The 19,038-nt window shown below is 43.6% G+C and overlaps 1 protein-coding gene across 12 annotated transcripts in view; it reads right to left on the minus strand.

Moving 5' to 3' along the window:
• The window catches only part of eif3c (eukaryotic translation initiation factor 3, subunit C), a 71,092-nt gene that overhangs the window by 34,184 nt on the left and 17,870 nt on the right, over positions 1–19,038 (minus strand). For all 12 annotated transcript variants that reach the window (XM_036946696.1, XM_021565545.2, XM_021565543.2 and 9 more), the window contains 8 exons: positions 12,489–12,613; positions 11,905–12,067; positions 10,005–10,096; positions 9,522–9,663; positions 9,040–9,168; positions 8,636–8,729; positions 8,138–8,325; positions 6,104–6,328 (listed from right to left, as the gene is read on the minus strand). In XM_036946696.1, coding sequence (XP_036802591.1) covers positions 6,104–6,328; positions 8,138–8,325; positions 8,636–8,729; positions 9,040–9,168; positions 9,522–9,663; positions 10,005–10,096; positions 11,905–12,067; positions 12,489–12,613 — 1,158 coding nt within the window. The remainder of the gene's footprint in view (positions 1–6,103; positions 6,329–8,137; positions 8,326–8,635; positions 8,730–9,039; positions 9,169–9,521; positions 9,664–10,004; positions 10,097–11,904; positions 12,068–12,488; positions 12,614–19,038) is intronic.

A 19,038-nucleotide genomic window follows, 5' to 3' on the forward strand; every position in this document is an offset into this window, starting at 1 on the left:
TAAAAAATAAACAGTAATACCTTATTGGGTGGGCCCATTAAGTATTGAGACACTTTGCTATGAGTCTCGAAATTGAGCTCAGGTGCACCCTGTTTCCATTGATCATGGAATGTTTTTACAATTTGATTGGAGTCCACCTGTGGTAAATTCAATTGATTGGACATGATTTGGAAAGGCACCCACCTGTCTATATAAGGTCCCACAGTTGACCGTGCATGTCTGAGCAAAAACCAAGTCATGAGGTCGAAGGAATTGTCCGTAGAGCTCCGAGACAGGATTGTGTCGAGGCACAGATCTGGGGAAGGGTACCAAAAAATGTCTGCAGCATTGAAGGTCCCCAAGAACACACGGGCCTTTATAATTCTTAAATGGAAGAAGTTTGGAACCACCAACACTCTTCCTAGAGCAGGCCACACGTCCAAACTGTGCAATCTGGGGAGAAGGGCCTTGGTCAGGGAGGTGATCAAGAACCTGATGGTCACTCTGATAGAGCTACAGTTCCTCTGTGGAGATGGGAGAACTTTCCAGAAGGACAACCATCACTGCAGCATTCCACCAATCAGGCCTTTATGTAAAAGGCACATGAGAGCCTGCTTGGAGTTTACCAAAAGACACCTAAAGGACTGACCATCAGAAACAAGATTCTCTGGTCTGATGAAACAAAGATTGAACTCTTTGGCCTGAATGCCAAGCGTCACGCCTGGAGGAAACCTGGCATCATCCCTATGCTGAAGCATGGTGGTGGCAGCCTCATATTGTGGGGATGTTTTTTAGCAGCAGGGACTGGAAGACTAGTCAGGATCGAGGCAAAGATGAACAGAGCAAAGTACAGAGAGATCCTTGATGAAAACCTCCAGAGCGCTCAGGACCTCAGATTGGAGTACGTTCACCTTCCAACTGGAAAATGACCCTAAGCACACAGCCAAGACAACGCAGGAGTGGCTTCAGGACAAGTCTCTGAATGTCATTGAGTGGCCCAGCCAGAGTCCGGACTTAAAACAGATCAAACATCTGGAGAGACCTGAAAATAGCTGTGCAGCGACTCTCCCCATCCACCCTGACAGAGCTTGAGAGGATTTGCAGAGAAGGTGTGAAACTCGGCAAATACAGGTGTGCCAAGCTTGTAGTGTCATACCCCAAAAGATTCAAGGCTGTAAGCGCTGCCAAAGGTGCTTCAGGGGAAAGGGTCTGAAAACTTATGTAAATGTGAGTTTTTCTGTGTAGATTAAAAAAAATAACTTAATCCATTTTAGAATAAGGCTGTACCGTAACAAAATGTGGGAAAAAGGGGTCTGATTACTTTGCAAATGCAAATGCACAAGCTTCAAACAGTTGAAAATACAATATTTTTGGTTATGGAAAACATATTTCACAGCGGTTTAGATGATAAAATGATTCTCTACACTATACTTGCTTGTTTTGTGGCAATTTATGACGGCTGGTCAGATCAGCACACCAGTAAATAGCTAACATTAGACCGTAAGTCAGATGGCTCGTTGCAGAAAAAGGTGCATGTTCAAAATGATAACCAGATAACATTAGCTAGCTATGTTGGCTATTAGTTCCTATCAGGAAAGCTAGGAAAGCTAAAGCCAACTTCTTCAGGCAACTTCTTCAGCCAACTTCTTCAGGCAGAAGTTTGCATCCTGTAGCTCCAACTCCAAAAAGTTCTGGGACACTGTGAAGTCCATGGAGAACAAGAGCACCTCCTCCCAGCTGCCCACTGCACTGAGGCTAGGTAACACGGTCACCACCGATAAATCCATGATTATCGAAAACTTCAACAAGCATTTCTCAACGGCTGGCCATGCCTTCCGCCTGGCTACTCCAACCTCGGCCAACAGCTCCCCCCCCCCCGCAGCTACTCGCCCAAGCCTCTCCAGGTTCTCCTTTACCCAAATCCAGATAGCAGATGTTCTGAAAGAGCTGCAAAACCTGGACCCGTACAAATCAGCTGGGCTTGACAATCTGGACCCTCTATTCCTGAAACTATCCGCCGCCATTGTCGCAACCCCTATTACCAGCCTGTTCAACCTCTCTTTCATATCGTCTGAGATCCCCAAGGATTGGAAAGCTGCCGCAGTCATCCCCCTCTTCAAAGGGGGCGACACCCTGGACCCAAACTGTTACAGACCTATATCCATCCTGCCCTGCCTATCTAAGGTCTTCGAAAGCCAAGTCAACAAACAGGTCACTGACCATCTTGAATCCCACCGTACCTTCTCCGCTGTGCAATCTGGTTTCCGAGCCGGTCACGGGTGTACCTCAGCCACGCTCAAGGTACTAAACGATATCATAACCGCCATCGATAAAAGACAGTACTGTGCAGCCGTCTTCATAGACCTTGCCAAGGCTTTCGACTCTGTCAATCACCGTATTCTTATCGGCAGACTCAGTAGCCTCGGTTTTTCGGATGACTGCCTTGCCTGGTTCACCAATTACTTTGCAGACAGAGTTCAGTGTGTCAAATCGGAGGGCATGCTGTCCGGTCCTCTGGCAGTCTCTATGGGGGTGCCACAGGGTTCAATTCTCGGGCCGACTCTTTTCTCTGTATATATCAATGATGTTTCTCATGCTGCGGGCGATTCCCTGATCCACCTCTACGCAGACGACACCATTCTATATACTTCCGGCCCGTCCTTGGACACTGTGCTATCTAACCTCCAAACGAGCTTCAATGCCATACAGCACTCCTTCCGTGGCCTCCAACTGCTCTTAAACGCTAGTAAAACCAAATGCATGCTTTTCAACCGTTCGCTGCCTGCACCCGCACGCCTGACCAGCATCACCACCCTGGATGGTTCCGACCTTGAATATGTGGATATCTATAAGTACCTAGGTGTCTGGCTAGACTCTAAACTCTCCTTCCAGACCCATATCAAACATCTCCAATCGAAAATCAAATCAAGAGTCGGCTTTCTATTCCGCAACAAAGCCTCCTTCACTCACGCCGCCAAACTTACCCTAGTAAAACTGACTATCCTACCGATCCTCGACTTCGGCGATGTCATCTACAAAATTGCTTCCAACACTCTACTCAGCAAACTGGATGCAGTTTATCACAGTGCCATCCGTTTTGTCACTAAAGCACCTTATACCACCCACCACTGCGACTTGTATGCTCTAGTCGGCTGGCCCTCGCTACATATTCGTCGCCAGACCCACTGGCTCCAGGTCATCTACAAGTCCATGCTAGGTAAAGCTCCGCCTTATCTCAGTTCACTGGTTACGATGGCAACACCCATCCGTAGCACGCGCTCCAGCAGGTGTATCTCACTGATCATCCCTAAAGCCAACACCTCATTTGGCCGCCTTTCGTTCCAGTTCTCTGCTGCCTGTGACTGGAACGAATTGCAAAAATCGCTGAAGTTGGAGACTTTTATCTCCCTCACCAACTTCAAACATCTGCTATCTGAGCAGCTAACCGATCGCTGCAGCTGTACATAGTCTATTGGTAAATAGCCCACCCATTTTCACCTACCTCATCCCCATACTGTTTTTATTTATTTATTTTTCTGCTCTTTTGCACACCAATATCTCTACCTGTACATAACCATCTGATCATTTATCACTCCAGTGTTAATCTGCATAATTGTAATTATTTGCCTACCTTCTCATGCCTTTTGCACACAATGTATATATAGACTCCCCTTTTTTCTACTGTGTTATTGACTTGTTAATTGTTTACTCCATGTGTAACTGTGTTGTCTGTTTACACTGCTATGCCTTATCTTGGCCAGGTCGCAGTTGCAAATGAGAACTTGTTCTCAACTAGCCTACCTGGTTAAATAAAGGTGAAATAAAATAAAAAATCTAGCTAGCATAGTAGGTAATATAGCTAGCTAGCCAACACCACAGATGAAAGGGTTAGATATCGTCATCTTTGCCTGCATATAGCTATGCTAAGCTAGGTCACAAGCACTTCGCTACACTAGCAATAAAATCTGATAACCATGTGTATGTAAAAAATACAATTTGATTGCATGCAGGTATGTTGACACAATCCTGATTATTAGTGAATTAACTAAACTAGTATTTGCAACAGGAGTTCGATTTTGGTCACAATGTTCAATTCATCCTTTTCTCAAAACTGCACCATTCTGTTGAGCTTGCTGCTGATGATTATTTTCTCTGTTAGACATTCCTCGGCATTGTGCAGTGCTCGTGGCTCAGGCGGTGAGTGGCAGCAGCTTTGTTATGTAGAGGGACTATCGGCAAACCCGATATAAAAGGGCTGATAGCCTAGAAAAGGCTAATATCGGCTTGGCCGATTTTTGATTGATCTCTATACAAATATTAGGAACACCTTCCTAATATTGAGTTGCATCCCCTTTTTGCCCTGAAAACAGCCTCAAATTAGACTGGGCATGGACTCTACAAGGTGTCGAAAGCATTCCACTGGGATGCTGCCCCATGTTGACTCCAATGCTTCCCACAGTTGTGTGAAGTTGGCTGAAAGTCCTTTGGGTGGTGGACCATACCCGTTCAAAGGCACTTAAATATTTGGCTTGCCCATTCACCCTCAATGGGCCAGTCACGCAATCCATGTCTCAATTGTCTCAAGGCTTAAAAATCCTTCTTAAACGTGTCTCCTCCCCTTCATCTACACTGATTTAAGTGGATATAATAGGTGACATCAATAGGGGATAATAGATTTCACCTGGATTTACCTGGGTAGTATGTCATGGAAAGAGCCGGTGTTCCTAATGTTTTGTGCAGTCAGTGTACAACAATTGAAACAAAACAAAAACCTTTCAGTTATACAACTTATCAAGCTTTGGAAATACACAGAACAAAAATAAACGCAACATGTTAAGTGTTGGTTCCATGTTTCATGAGCTGAAATAAATACTCAGAAATGTTCCATTTCGCACAAAAATATTATTTCTCTAAAATGTTGTGCACAAATTTCTTTATATTTCTGTTGGTGAGAATTTCTCCTTTACCAAGATAATCCATCCACCTGAAAGGTGTAGCACATCAAGAAGCTAATTACACAGGTGCACCATGTGCTGGGGACAATAAAATGCCACTTTAAAATGTGCAGTTGTGTGACAACACAATGTCTGAAGTTGAGGGAGTGCGCAATTGGCATGCTGACTGCAGGAATGCCCAACAGAGCTGTTGCCCGAGTGGTTAATGTTCATTTCTCTACCATAAGCTGCATCCAATGTCGTTTTAGAGAATTTGGCAGTGCGTCCAACCGGCCTCACAACCACAGACCACGTGTAACCACGCCAGCCCAGGACTTCCACATCCGGCTTCTCATTCTGATTGGCTTGGCCTGGCTCCGCAGTGGGTGGGCCTATTCCCTCCCAGGCCCACCCATGGCTGCACCACTGCCCAGTCATGTGAAATCCATAGATTAGGGCCTATTGAAATTATTTCAATTGACTGCCTTCCTCATATGAACTGTAACTCAGTAAAGTCGTTGAAATTGTTGCACGTTGCGTTTCTATTTTTGTTCAGTACAAAATATGCAACCTTTTCTGAATAGTCATTCAAGTTTTTCCTCATTATAGTTTTGGTTTCTGTTGCATTTTCTGCAAACAGGGTTACTCAAATGTATAATCTCCCTTAAATCGCAGGCTGTACCAAGCAAATCATCTTCATTTATGGCATTGAAGCTACCTTTTTTAATTGCCAGAGGCAGTATCCTGCTTCTCAACTGCGCTCACAAGGATCTTTGATTTCTTGTTAACCGACAGGTGACATAGGGTTCTAGATCATAGGTGTTTTGGATCTGGTTATAAATTCTGAGCTTAGGTTTTAGCCATATATCAGTTGCCCATTTTGCTTTGTAGCTAAGGGTTAACTTGTGTTTGATCAAGTTGACATTGCATCATAACTTGTTTCTAAATATGCTTTGTAGATCAGCTTCCTTAAATATATCATTAAGTTCCTTTGTCCAATGGTAATTGTGTGTTTTAGTGGCACTGGCACCAGTGCCACCCAGGGAAAGAGTTAGTCTGGAGCCCTGTAGCCTGCCGGATGTTGCCCAGCAGGTGTGTGTGCCCCTATATGTATGAACAGCTTGGCATACTGGGTGCTGCCCTGTTGTGTGTGTGTGTGTGTGTGTGTGCCCACACTCACGTGCTCATACCTGTACAGGCGGGTCAGCGTGCTGAATATTATCCTGCAGGTGGCTCATGAGCATCAGGTCACGGGCTTGATACCAGCGCGAGTGAAGTGCGTGGTGGTAGATGTGGCACAGGATGGCACATGTGCGGATGCGGTCTGTGCGGTCCTTAGCGTAGATGAACTTGCACAGGCGGTCCATGATGAAGGCACTGTCCTCGCCTTCGCTCTCCTCCGCATCCTGCTCAGACTAGGGAGGAAATACAAAGAGAGCAGGGGGAGAGGGATAAAGTGACAATTCAATAGTAGGCGAGTATAGTGTTGCACAGTGTACCGGTACCACGAAATCAAAATGTCATGACACTTAAAACATTTAAAAATGCCGTAGTACCGTGTCATATAATAATAACCAACCTTTTCAGCCCTACCGATCTAAAGAACCTACAAGAACCTGCCTGTTATAAAATGTTTATAAAGTCAGCAACAGTTACTAGTCTCTTGTACGCACAAGTCCAATAATATCAATAATAATATCCACTTCACTTTTCAAGTGCCAACCACATATGGCAGCTGGAATCAGCCATCAGCAACCCCTACCAGCTTCTCTCCACCCACTCTTCCTTTTTTTATACCTTTATTTAACTAGGCAAGTCAGTTAAGAACAAATTCTTATTTTCAATGACGGCCTAGGAACAGTGGGTTAACTGCCTGTTCAGGGGCAGAACGACAGATTTGTACCTTGTCAGCTCGGGGATTCGAACTTGCAACCTTTCGGTTACTAGTCCAACGCTCTAACCACTAGGCTAGCTACCCTGCCGCATCTATTCCCCCGTCAGTTTAAATAATACACACTTCCGTTCAAAAGTTTGGGGTCACTTAAAAATGAGCTTTTCTTTCAAAAACAAGGACATTTTTTGTCAAATTGATCAGAAAGTGTAGACATTGTTAATGTTGTAAATTACTATTGTTGCTTGAAATGGATGATTTTTAAGGGAATATCAACATGGATGTAGAGGCTCATTATCAGCAACCATCACTCCTGTGTTCCAATGGCATGTTGTGTTAGCTAATCCAAGTTAATAATTTAAAAGGCTAATTCAATATTAGAAAACCCTTTTGCAATTATGTTAGTACAGCTGAAATGTTTTGCTCTGATTAAAGAAGCAATAAAACTGGTCTTCTTTAGGCTAGTTGAGTATCTGGAGCATCAGCATTTGTGGGTTCGATTAAAGGCTCAAAATGGCCAGAAACAAAGCACTTTCTTCTGAAACTCATCAGTCTATTCTTGTTCTGAGAAATGAAGGCTATTCCATAAGAGAAATTGCCAAGAAACTGAAGATCTCGTATAACACTGTGTACTACTCCCTTCACAGAACAGTACAAACTGGCTCTAACCAGAATAGAACGAGTGGGAGTAACAACATAGTTTAGGCAAATTTGATTTGTTTTTTTCTTTCCTCCCACCAAATCACAGGTAGGCCTTTGCAAATATGAGCAAATTAGCCATTCTATGCAGTATTCCATTTTTCCACTTAACAGTGTGGAGTTAAACTCAATGAGTTGTATTGAGTAGAAGTGTGAATTTCAGCGACAGGTTTTTGGAGAACGTTTAGAAAATGTGACCAAGCGTTCAGGGGACAGGACGAACAGGATGCTAGGCCACTTTTTTTTCTACCACTAGGATTTTTTAAAATTATGGCATCGTGATACTAGGCCTGGTATCGTAACGACACTAGGTGAGGACAAGGTTGGGTTATGACTAGGGGTGTGATGTTAAAACATTTAAAAGAAATTGGGATTTTTAATGTTCAGAAATTTGTGACTTCATGTCCTTTTATGATTCTTCGTTCAAACGTTTTACACAAATTCCTAGTAAGTATCCGCCACATTGCTTACATCTCTCCCATCCTGCAACTTAAAACAAGAAAGAGACCATGGAAATATAATTACTAAAACATACATTTCCATTCAAGTTCTATGATTGGTACACCGGCTACCATATTGAGTGTACACATAACCTGAAAGTAATTTTGTGTTCATGATGGGTCCATTTCCTTACCTTGGTCTCTCCCTGGAGGCCCAGGGCGCGGCGGTGAGCCTTGTAGTCAAACTTGTAGTAGGTGTGCATGATGCGCCGTAGGTAGACGCGGCACACCTCCTCCGTGCTGCCCTTGGTCTCCAGGTAGCCCAGCAGGCGGTCGATGATGCCGCACACACGCCCCTCGTCCTTCAAGTTGTCCACGTACTCTGGGGGAGGGAGAGAGAGTGAGTGATTAAATATCATTGTGTGAAATTTAAAGTTGGTGTGAAAAAGAGATCAGGGTATGGGTTTTCATAGGTAAAAAAAAAGTGATCCCAATAATGTGTGTTATGTACATGGTACAGGTTTTCATAGGAATTATATTGCTGTCTATTCCATTAATCCCGTTACTTCATATGCATCTATAGTGATTGAGTATCAATTCAGTTGGTCATTGACAGACGCACAAGTGACTTGGATAATGCGAAAATGCGAGTGTGGATCTAAAATAGCGAGAACACTATGAGAGGGCCTCACCTTGAGAGTGGGGGTCAGTGTTCTGCATGATCTTTGTGAACTCCTCGTCCATCCTCTCCACCAAGGTCAGAATGCAGCCGCGCACCCTGAATGGCTGAGGAATGGATAGAGAAACTGAATTTATTTGTACCATCTACTGCAAACTGCAGCCTATCACATGAAGTGTATTGCCATGCCTGTCTTCTTGCCAAAAGGACCACAATGGCAATAAGTAAAAGACTAATGTATTTGATAGGTGCTTGTTCTTGACTGTATATGTATTTATTTTTTAGAATGATATTAGAACTTAAATTTTCCTGTGGGGAACTACTCGTTTGGAGTAGTTCAAATAAATGAACCAATCAATCATTCATTCACTGAAAGAAACTCAATCAACCACTAAGAGTTTTATGTGAGAGAATTACCTGTGAGTCAATAATGGCCAGGTTCTCGCTGTCCTCGGTGATGTTCTCGCCGATAAAGATGTTGTTGTTGTTAAAGAGGATGTCCAGCAGCTCGTCAATGCAGTCCAGACACTTCTTCCACATATCAGCCTGGGAGAGGGGTGGGGCGGGACAGGAAAAATGGATGAGGAGATATTAGCGTGATTTGGTGTCACACTTGGGCCGGATACGGGAGAATCCAGGACGAAAACGCACATGAAATATATATTTTTTTTTCCCTCCCCAAATGTGTTGTCATTTCATATTGAGGTAGCAGAATTAAGACCGCTCAGGCTCAATCCCTTCAGACTATGATGGACAGTCTATTCCGTTAGCATATAGCCACACATCTGTGGAGTGGGCAGATGGACGGTAAGAAAACAGGAAAGTTTTAGCATTTAGCAATTTAAGCATTTAACCATTTGGAATTTAGCAACTTAGCATTTAACGCCAGTGAGTCTGACCTTCATGAAGGCGGCCAGGTTAGGGTTGTAGTCGTACAGGGAGGCGATGATGTTAAACTTGATCTTGACCAGGATGCCCTCGCCCAGAATGTTCTCATTGGAGATGTTGGCCAGGGCGTGGAGAAGCTCGATCTGGGCAGCTCTGAACAAAGCATAGGTAGAGGAGGGAGGTAGAGAGAATAACGGGTAGGGACAGTGCTAAGTTAGTTTAGGGTCTTTTCAGGCTTTGGTGTCATATCGGCCAGAGCTTTTACTGAATGGCGTTTTTATCTGGTAGCAAAAGAAACCCCAAAACCATACCTGATGTCCCTTTGTAGACATGAAAGTGCTATATCTGTGAAAGGCAAAAACTTCGCATAGCCTTAGGTACAACCGATACCATATTGTTTACTTCAGCATGGTTTTCAGATCGACAAAGGGCCATCGACTAGGGGTACATTTTGGGACCGAGTATTTATGTCAATGTAGTCAAATGAGTCGTACCTGTCTGTTCCCTTCTTTCCACGGGCCTGCAGAATCTCGTTGAGTTTCTTTACAACAACTGTTGTGTTGATTTCTGTTCCCTTGGCAAACATCTTAAAGGGTGGGAAGCATGAGTTTTTACTCACTAAAGTAACAACACACTGTGGTCAAAGACTTAGTAACTTAGTTGAAGGCACGATCTGGTTAGCTATAAATACAAACAGTTGTATAAATACAAACATGTTTTTTTAAACATATTTATTCATTTATTTCTGTATAACCACAATTAACTATTTTCTCTGAATCTACTCTGCGTTAGATAGCTCAAGCTGGCTAATGTTAGCCACTAGCCATGCAGACAGGCTGCTGGCAGTGATGAGCTACAATTTACCAATCACGAGGTAGTGTGATGTAAACAGCCAATCAAATTCCCCACACTTGGGGGGGCGCATGATCCCTCTCACCTGCTTCATGCGGCTCTGACTTCTGCACCGGCAGGCTTGCCTCTGGTGCAAAAGGAAAGTGGAAAATAATTCCTGCCTGCTCTAATTGTTTAGTACCTCGTCTGTTCTTCGTTTTTGTCCTACAATTTATTTGGTCAACTTTTTGACGTGTTTTGAGTTTTTCAACCTTAGCTTAGTACTAGCGCCCTACAGTAGTTGACTGACTGTGCTGTTGTGATAACTTCAATCTGCCTGGAGCCTTCCTCAGATCAACGTTTTATTGTTGTCTCTTCCCCTCGTCCCCTGTGCCCAATGCCGACTCTGGATTATTGTCTCTGGAATCTACTTTAGATTTGCCTCACTATAGGATTAGCTGACTCTCCCCTCTGCCGGTGAAATGGCGTCTCCCTTTGAAATGTCTCTGTCCTTGGCCATTCTTTGGTAGCCAACTCAGCCGCATATCAGTCTCCACTCTCTGTACTTTATATCTGACGGCTTTTTTGTGTGTGTTCTTTGGGTTCCTGTGCTAGACCAGGTGGTGTTGTTTTTTGGCTTACTATTCAGTTATGTCGCCCGTGGTGGTTGGCTAGCTAGTCTAGTTAGCTGGCTAAAATAACAAACCGTAGCTGGCTGGCTAAGAACTGCATTCACTGGCAACATTGTTTGGTAACTGGTGAGATGGCGTCCAAAACCTTGGTTTACTTTAATGTAGCTGTAAGCTAGGTGTTTATAGCAACTGGCTGACCCATGCAGTGCTAACATAACGTTTGCAGGCTGGTTGGCTAGCAGCCTCAACAAATCAGCTTGCAACAATACATTCATAAAGTATTTGCTTGTAAGAGCTGAAAATGTAATTGAGTGCAAATGATTTGGTTGAATTTGAAGTTATTTCTGTTGGAGTTCACATTATAGGGAATAGGCTGGCTTGCCGGGTCCTCCATATTACATCAGACCCACAAAAACATTTTCTGGCATGAATACGGCATTCTGATAGGTTTTATGTAATAACACAACAAATTAAAAAGTGAGGTGAAACTTTGCATTGGGACTTTTGATGCATATACTAACCATATGTTAAATGTGGTTACGTTCATGCTACCTAACCTTTAAACTTCTCCTGTTGGGAAAAGCAATTAGCACTATCCACATTCACTGGCAGGTTTGGCTCTGTACTCAAAGCATTTCAGTGCAGTGCTGATCTAGGATCAGGTCAATACAATCTAAGAGGCAGAAATTATCCTAGATTAGCAGCACTTCTACTCTGAGACGCGTTATGACCATATAGGACCATTGGGTTGTGTTCATTTGGGGACTAGAGAGAAAATGCTTTAAAACGTTTTGCAATGAAAAACTAAAAATGTGTTTCTTATTAGTAAAGGTCAGGTGGTCCCTCTCCGTTTGTCAATTCTTACATTTGGTGGTTAATGAACACAAACTATACATACAGATAAGTGGAGTGCCATAACTTGATTACCCACCTTAACGAGGGGCACTCCTCCCTTCACCTTCTCCCATTCTCCTTCGTCCTCCTCTTGGGCCTCTTCCTCTGCCTCTTCCTCCACGCGCTCCTTCCGCTTGTGTCTCTTCTTCCTATCCTCCTTTTTCTTCTCACTGGTGTGTCGCTCGACCTCACTACCAGACCTGGCAAGACAGAATGAGGTGTTGTGAATAAATTTTGGTCAGTGTGTAAAACTGATCTGATGTCAGAGACGAGTCTCTAAAGCAGGGGGTAGGCAACTACATTCAGTGGTCAGACAATTTTTTCATGCGCAGCAGGTTGCAGGGCCGGGACATTATTATATATTTTTTTTATTAACTAAGAAAACATTGAGGGGCTCGAAAAAAATCGCTTTGGGGCCAAATGTTTCTCGCAGGCTGTCTGTTGCCAAGCACTGCTCTAGAGTATCGTTTAACATACAGAGTGAGATATAGTGAATGAAAGTCAGTGGCAGGATGTTTAGACTTCGAGGAATGTTCGGTAACCGAGGCAGTGGTATTGACTCTAGACTCAATCCACAATAATTCCATCCTAACACACAAGGTACAAAGGACAGGGACTGACTTCTTGAGGAAGATTTTGGCAATGGCGTTATTGCCCTCTTCGTCTTCACTACCACTGCCGCTTTCCGCTGTGTCTGAGTCCCAGTCTTCGTCATCCACGTCACTGCTGCTGGAAGACTCCTCATCCTGTTGAAGACATATACTGTTATTACATACACGAGTTAGATTAAAGCCCCCATGCAGTCTTAATGTCATTTTTAAATCATCCCTGTATATCTAATCAATCACTATTAATTTATTGAAAACAACACCAATATATTTGCAATAATTGATTTCCCTGAACCTCCTTGGGCCACTGAAATCTTCAGTCAGATTGATACAAATTTGAAGAGATTTACATATACAGGCCTGATTGGCTAATATAATAATCTAAAGCCCAACCCCTTACCCCTTCAAAAAAGGCACATGGTATTCAACCTGTCAGTTGGAGTTGGACCCAGAAAGCCACGAACTTCCACAAGCATGTAGGATTCATTTTGTCATCAAAACTAAAAAAGGCATCTATCATGCATCTTAATTTGCAGTATCATTGTTGTACTGTTTTCAATAGGTCGTCAGAAGATGCAGTGGGTCGCCAGAAGACGAAGGACCAGGATCGTAGACAAGGTTATAAAGAAAGTCTAAATCATAGCATGCAAGTATCTTTTCCAGTTATTGTTTTAGATGTGCTCAAGCTCTGGAAGGTGTCCCTGTGAGAGGAAAGATCATGGAGAAAGCAAGAGGGTGTTAGCTAAACATAATCAGAAAGGTCTAAAATGTAGAGCAGCAGCATAGTTGTCCTCGATGGTATGAAGTACAAAAGTAGTGTCACGTTTCTTCAAAATCGAACCCAGAAGCAGACCAGGACAAGGAGAGTAGGAAGAAGGTGAGTATTTATTTACAAGTGAATGTGAATGGGTAGATATATCCAGGTGGCGTAGCGGGTAGCGGTGGTGAGTTGATGGGAGTAAATAGGTGGATCCAATGGGGAAGCGGAATCCTCCGACGACCAGGCGGGAATGGGGTAAATGATCCGGGTGAGTAACTGAAGACAGAACAAACGGAGGTAAGTTCAAGGCAAGCAATACGTAACAAACAACAAAACAAATTCTATCCAACTTGAGGCTGATACTCTGGCACAACATACTGTTCATGGCTAACGATCCGGCAGGGAATGGATGTCAGGTCCGGGCTTATGAAGAGGAGAGATGATGATCAGGACCAGGTGTGCAGATAGCTGATGGGATACAGGTGTGGGTAATCAGAAACCCCAACTGGCTACATTGCCCGGCAACCAGACAGGGTGCGTTCCAGGACGCCGGAAAAAACTCTCCAGGACAGAACATAGGCAAAAAACAGACTCAGGAAACGGGATTCGTGACAGTACCCCCCCTCCGACGAACGCCACCGGGCGGACTACCCGGAGCGCCAGGGTGGAGGCGGTAAAAGTCACGAAGCAGGTCATCGTCAAGGTTCTGACGCCGAGGAATCCAACTCCTCTCCTCAGGACCATATCCTACCCAATCCACTAAATACTGGAACCCTCGACCCCGCCGTCTGGAGTCCATGATGCGGCGCACCGTGTAGACAGGACCACCTCCGATCATCCGAGGAGGAGGAGGGGGTAACAGAGGACTGAGGTGAACCGGCTTGAGGCAGGAGACATGAAAGGTGGGGTGTACTCGAAGCGTTGCCGGCAATTTGAGTCGGACCACAACAGGGTTAATGATTCTCTCCACCACGAACGGACCAATGAACTTTGGTGACAGTTTCCTCGACTCAGTCCGTAGAGGAAGATCCCGTGTAGCCAACCACACCTTATCCCGCTCTCCCCTCCATTTGGCAATCTGACCATTTTTCGATACAGGTGCGGGTAATCAGAAACCCCAACTGGCTACATTGCCCGGCAACCAGACAGGGTGCGTTCCAGGACGCCAGAAAAAACTCTCCAGGACAGAACATAGGCAAAAAACAGACTCAGGAAACGGGATTCGTGACAAGTAGTGGTTTTATTTACATTGTCCTCACCAGCATGCTCAAACACTGACATTATTATAACCTCATCCCATGACAGGAAAGGCGGAAGAGTTAGAATTGCAAACACACAATTACACGTAGCTTCTCAACAACAACTTGTTTGGCAGAATCTGTTGTGATTTGTGATGGTTGGGTGAAAATCTACCGGAGAATAGATCTCCAGGAGGATGGTTGTTGACCACTGCCCCTACACACACTACAAATGTGTTTTCAAGTAGTCATACAGTCAATCGCAGATAGACCCATAGCCCCTACCCATTGACAATTCCTACTAAAAATCGGTTATAGGTCATGGTTCAACTACTACGCTCTCTGAAAAAAGTAATATAGAACTGGCCCCCATAGCAGAACAAGCGTGGGTCTATATTAGCGATGTTAACGATTAACTGTTGACCGGTTAGCGGCCCAAAAAATACATTTGACCGCTCATGCTTATCGGACAATGGGTGAATTAGCAAAATGGAGTGGAATTCAATTGGTGCGTGTATATTCGTTAGTTCGTCATACAGCTCATTTATCAAACACACACAGGATATGCTACAGAGACTAGTAGGCTATGAGCAGAACGATATCACCTGTTGGACAACGCAGCTCTCAAACAGCTGGATGCTGCTGGAGTGAAACGTGTTCTTATAAGCACAGTCATTGCGCAACAATTCTAAATGCAATCGCATGTTAAAAACATAGTTTTGATTGCCACAATTAACAAGAGGAGGATATCAGCTTGATATTGCTACTATTTTTATTAATTGAAGCCAGTCATCCATTTGAGTGCATGGGCAATACAATAGGCAAGGCTACGAGCGCATCGCCCACCACCTAATCTTTAGACTCCCCCTCTTTCTACGTTGGAGATTTTCAGCTCTGTCACATATGGAACCACATGCATCAGGTGCGCTATTTAGAATGGTATTTTCCCGGGAATGACATTTTGGAAAATATTTGAAATTCTGTTTTATATTGGTTGCTTCATTAGAGAAGTATGTTCAATAACATAGCATTTTGGGGGGGCTGTGAGAGGATTGGCTTGCTACTGTTGCATGTTTCAATGTCAGTTCCTTGTATGCACGCATCATATTTTCTGTTGGTCACGTTTAGGGCTTTTTAAAATTGAACCTTTATTTAACTAGGCAAGTCAGTTAGTTATGAACAAATTCTTTTTTACAATGACGGCCTACCAAAAGGCCGAGTACCGGGAGGGCCTTTTGAGTACCGGGAGGGCTGTGGCGGTCACGAAATTTTGTCAGCCGGTGATTGTCAAGCAAATAAACTGTCGGTGTCACGGTAATTGACCGTTAATTAGCAAACACGTTAATTTAGCATCTCCTGGCTTCCATACATAGCCTACAAGCCACTGATGCAGACTTCGAACATCTACATTTTAATAATCCATGTAAAATAGCCTACACCTTCACAATAAATCTATTAATTTAGACAGGTCTAAAGAAGCATGATATGAAGAAAATATAGTCTATTACAGAAGAACAATAGCCAAATGACTGTGAGCTACACTAGTTCATTTAGCAGACAAGATTTGCTTAGAATTCCGTGGCATTATTTTATAATATGAAGAATACAATTGAACAAAGCTGGATAAAATAGAAAGGATATTCTCAAATGATTTGAGGGCGTGTGCAGATGAGGCTAACCTGTGTTGAGCGGTTAACAAAGAAATAGGTAGTACTATATGCTTCATTTAGATTTATTGATGTATAGAACAGTGTTCTACAAACGTTGGGCTATATGTGATTTTTAATACATTGTAAGGCTGCATGATGCGACTCTGACAATTTGAAAAAAGTTGCTTGAAAGGCATGAGCTCTGCTTTGTTTTTTTGCGCAGGCTGTACACACGCCAATAGTCTCTCATTCACAATTTGACAAGCACTTGAAAATGCCTCAAATTGTGTGGCCGTTGTGCCCTTGGCCTGGAGTGCTGTGTTATGCCCTTTTTCCTGAGCGCTGCATGCTCCGAAGCACCTCTCACTCACATGGCTTTCCATCAAGTGTTTGGGTCTTTCTCACGGGCTACAAGTGAAGACAGACACTTCGGGGACGAAACAGCGCACGTCCTTATCTAATTCTGAGGGGCATTCTGAAGATATTGGAAGAATTGCGCACATTTACTTTTGGTCAGCCAACAAGATTAGTAGGCCTAACGAACAGCAAAAGCACTAGCCTATGTCAATCTACTATCCCCCATAGTACAAAAGTTGACCTATTCTATGCGATAAATAAATATTCCAAAGTCTGGGACAGTTGTGGGATGTGAAAGATCCCACATTAATACAACCACTAGCATCAAAAACCATTTTTTTTTACACAATGTGGCTGACGCAACAGATCAGAACGTTCAGCTTTAAATATTGATAAACTATTAGTCAATTTCTTCACATTATAAAAGCAGCAATGTGCACATGGCAGTAGGCTATAAACACGAATGTTCCATTAGCAGAAAACACCATTATCAAAAGTGACAGTAAATGCAACTATGCATGTAATGCTTTTATTATAAAAAGGTGTAATGCTTTTATTATAAAGGTTTTTATGGTGAAAAATACCTTCCCCAAACTTGAAACTCACAAGCTGCTTATGTTTGCCAGTTAGGCGCTACACCCCTTCTAAAGTGGATTAACGTGCTTACATTTAAGAAGTTGTTTGGCCACTTTAGTTTACGATACAAACCTTATTAAAACATAGGCCTATGAGCTAGGCTACATGAGGTGTGCGACTATGATTCAAAAAAGGCGTTGTTTCTGGCCTTATGTCGGGCATCATTCACTACAATAATGGCGCCAGAGAGGATGGCTGCCATTTTATGGGCTCTTAACCAACCGTGCTATTTTGTTTGTTTTTCGCATCGGTTTTAACTTATTTTGTACATAATGTTCTGCTTCTTCTTATGACAGAAAATAGCTTCTGGACATCAGAACAGCGATTACTCACCTTGAATTGGACTAATCATTTTTCTTTAATGAGTTGGACGAGACGGATTTCCTCCAAACACCCTAACAGGCCCTCATCCCTGTAATTTGCAGGAGAAAGAGACAGAGGTTTTGTGGAAGGAGATTAGGTTGCCTTGTGAGGATCAGGCGAAGAGTACTATTGGGCAACGTACATTCGCTGGATGATAAAACGGACAAACTAAAAGCATATATATCCTACCAATAGGACATTAAAAAATAATATCTTATGCTTCACAGAGTCGTGGCTGAACGATGACATGAATAACATACAGCTGGCGGGTTATACACTGTACCGGCAGGACAGAAAAGCAGCCTCTGGTAAGGCAAGGGGTGGCAGTCTATTTATGTTTGTAAACAACAGCTGGAGCACGATATCAAAGGAAGTCTCAAGGTTTTGCTCGCCTGAGGTAGAGTATCTCATGATAAGCTGTAGACCACACTGTCTACCTAGAGAGTTTATCTGTATTTTTCGTAGCTGTCCATTTACCACCACAAACCGATGCTGGCACTAAGACCGCTCTCAATGAGCTGTATACGACCATAAGTAAACAGGAAAATGCTCATCCAGAGGCTGCGCTCCTAGCGGCCGGGGACTTTAATGCAGAGAAACTTAAATCAGTTTTAGCTCATTTTTACCAGTATGTTAAATGAGCAACCAGAGGGGGAAAAAAACCAAGAGCATCTTTACTCCATACACAGAGACACGAACAATGCTCTCCCCTCCATTTGGCAATCTGACAATTTTTCGATCCTCCCGATTCCTGCTTACAAGCAAAAATTAAAGCAGGAAGCACCAGTGACTCGGTCTGTAAAAAAAGTGGTCAGATGAAGCAGATGCTAAACTATAGGACTGCTTTGCTAGCACAGACTGGAATATGTTCCATGATTCTTACGATGCCAATGAGGACTACACCACATCAGTCACTGGCTTCATCAATAAGTGCATCAATGACGTCAGCCCCACAGTGACTGTACGTACATACTCCAACCAGCTCCGACGCTCGGCAAATGTGGCAGGGCTTGCAAACTATTAGACTACAAAGGGAAGCTCATCCGAGAGCTGCTAAGTTACACAAGTCAACCAGACGAGCTAAATCACTTCTTTGCTCCCTGCGAGGCAAGTAACACTGAAACATGCATGAGAGCATCAGCTGTTACGGACGACTGTGTGATCGCGCTCTCCGCAGCCGATGTGAGTAAGACCGTAAAACAGGTCAACATTCACAAGCCCTGCGGCCTTGTGAATGCCAGGCAGATTACCAGGACGTGTACCCCGAGCATGCGCTGACCAACTGGCAAGTGTCTTCACTGACAATTTCAACAACTCCCTGTCTGTTATACCAACATGTTTCAAGCAGACCACCATAGTCCCTGCGCCCAAGAACACTAAGGTAACATGACTAAATGACTACTGACCCATAGCTCTCACGTCTGTAGCCATAAAGTACTTTGAAAGGCTGGCTCACATCAACACCATTATCCCAGAAACCCTAGACCCACTCAAATTTGCATACCGCCCTAACAGATCCACAGATGATGCAATCTCTATTGCACTCCACACTGCCCTTTA

This window comes from Oncorhynchus mykiss, chromosome 16 (genome assembly GCF_013265735.2).
Source record: "Oncorhynchus mykiss isolate Arlee chromosome 16, USDA_OmykA_1.1, whole genome shotgun sequence".
Lineage (NCBI taxonomy): Eukaryota > Metazoa > Chordata > Actinopteri > Salmoniformes > Salmonidae > Oncorhynchus > Oncorhynchus mykiss.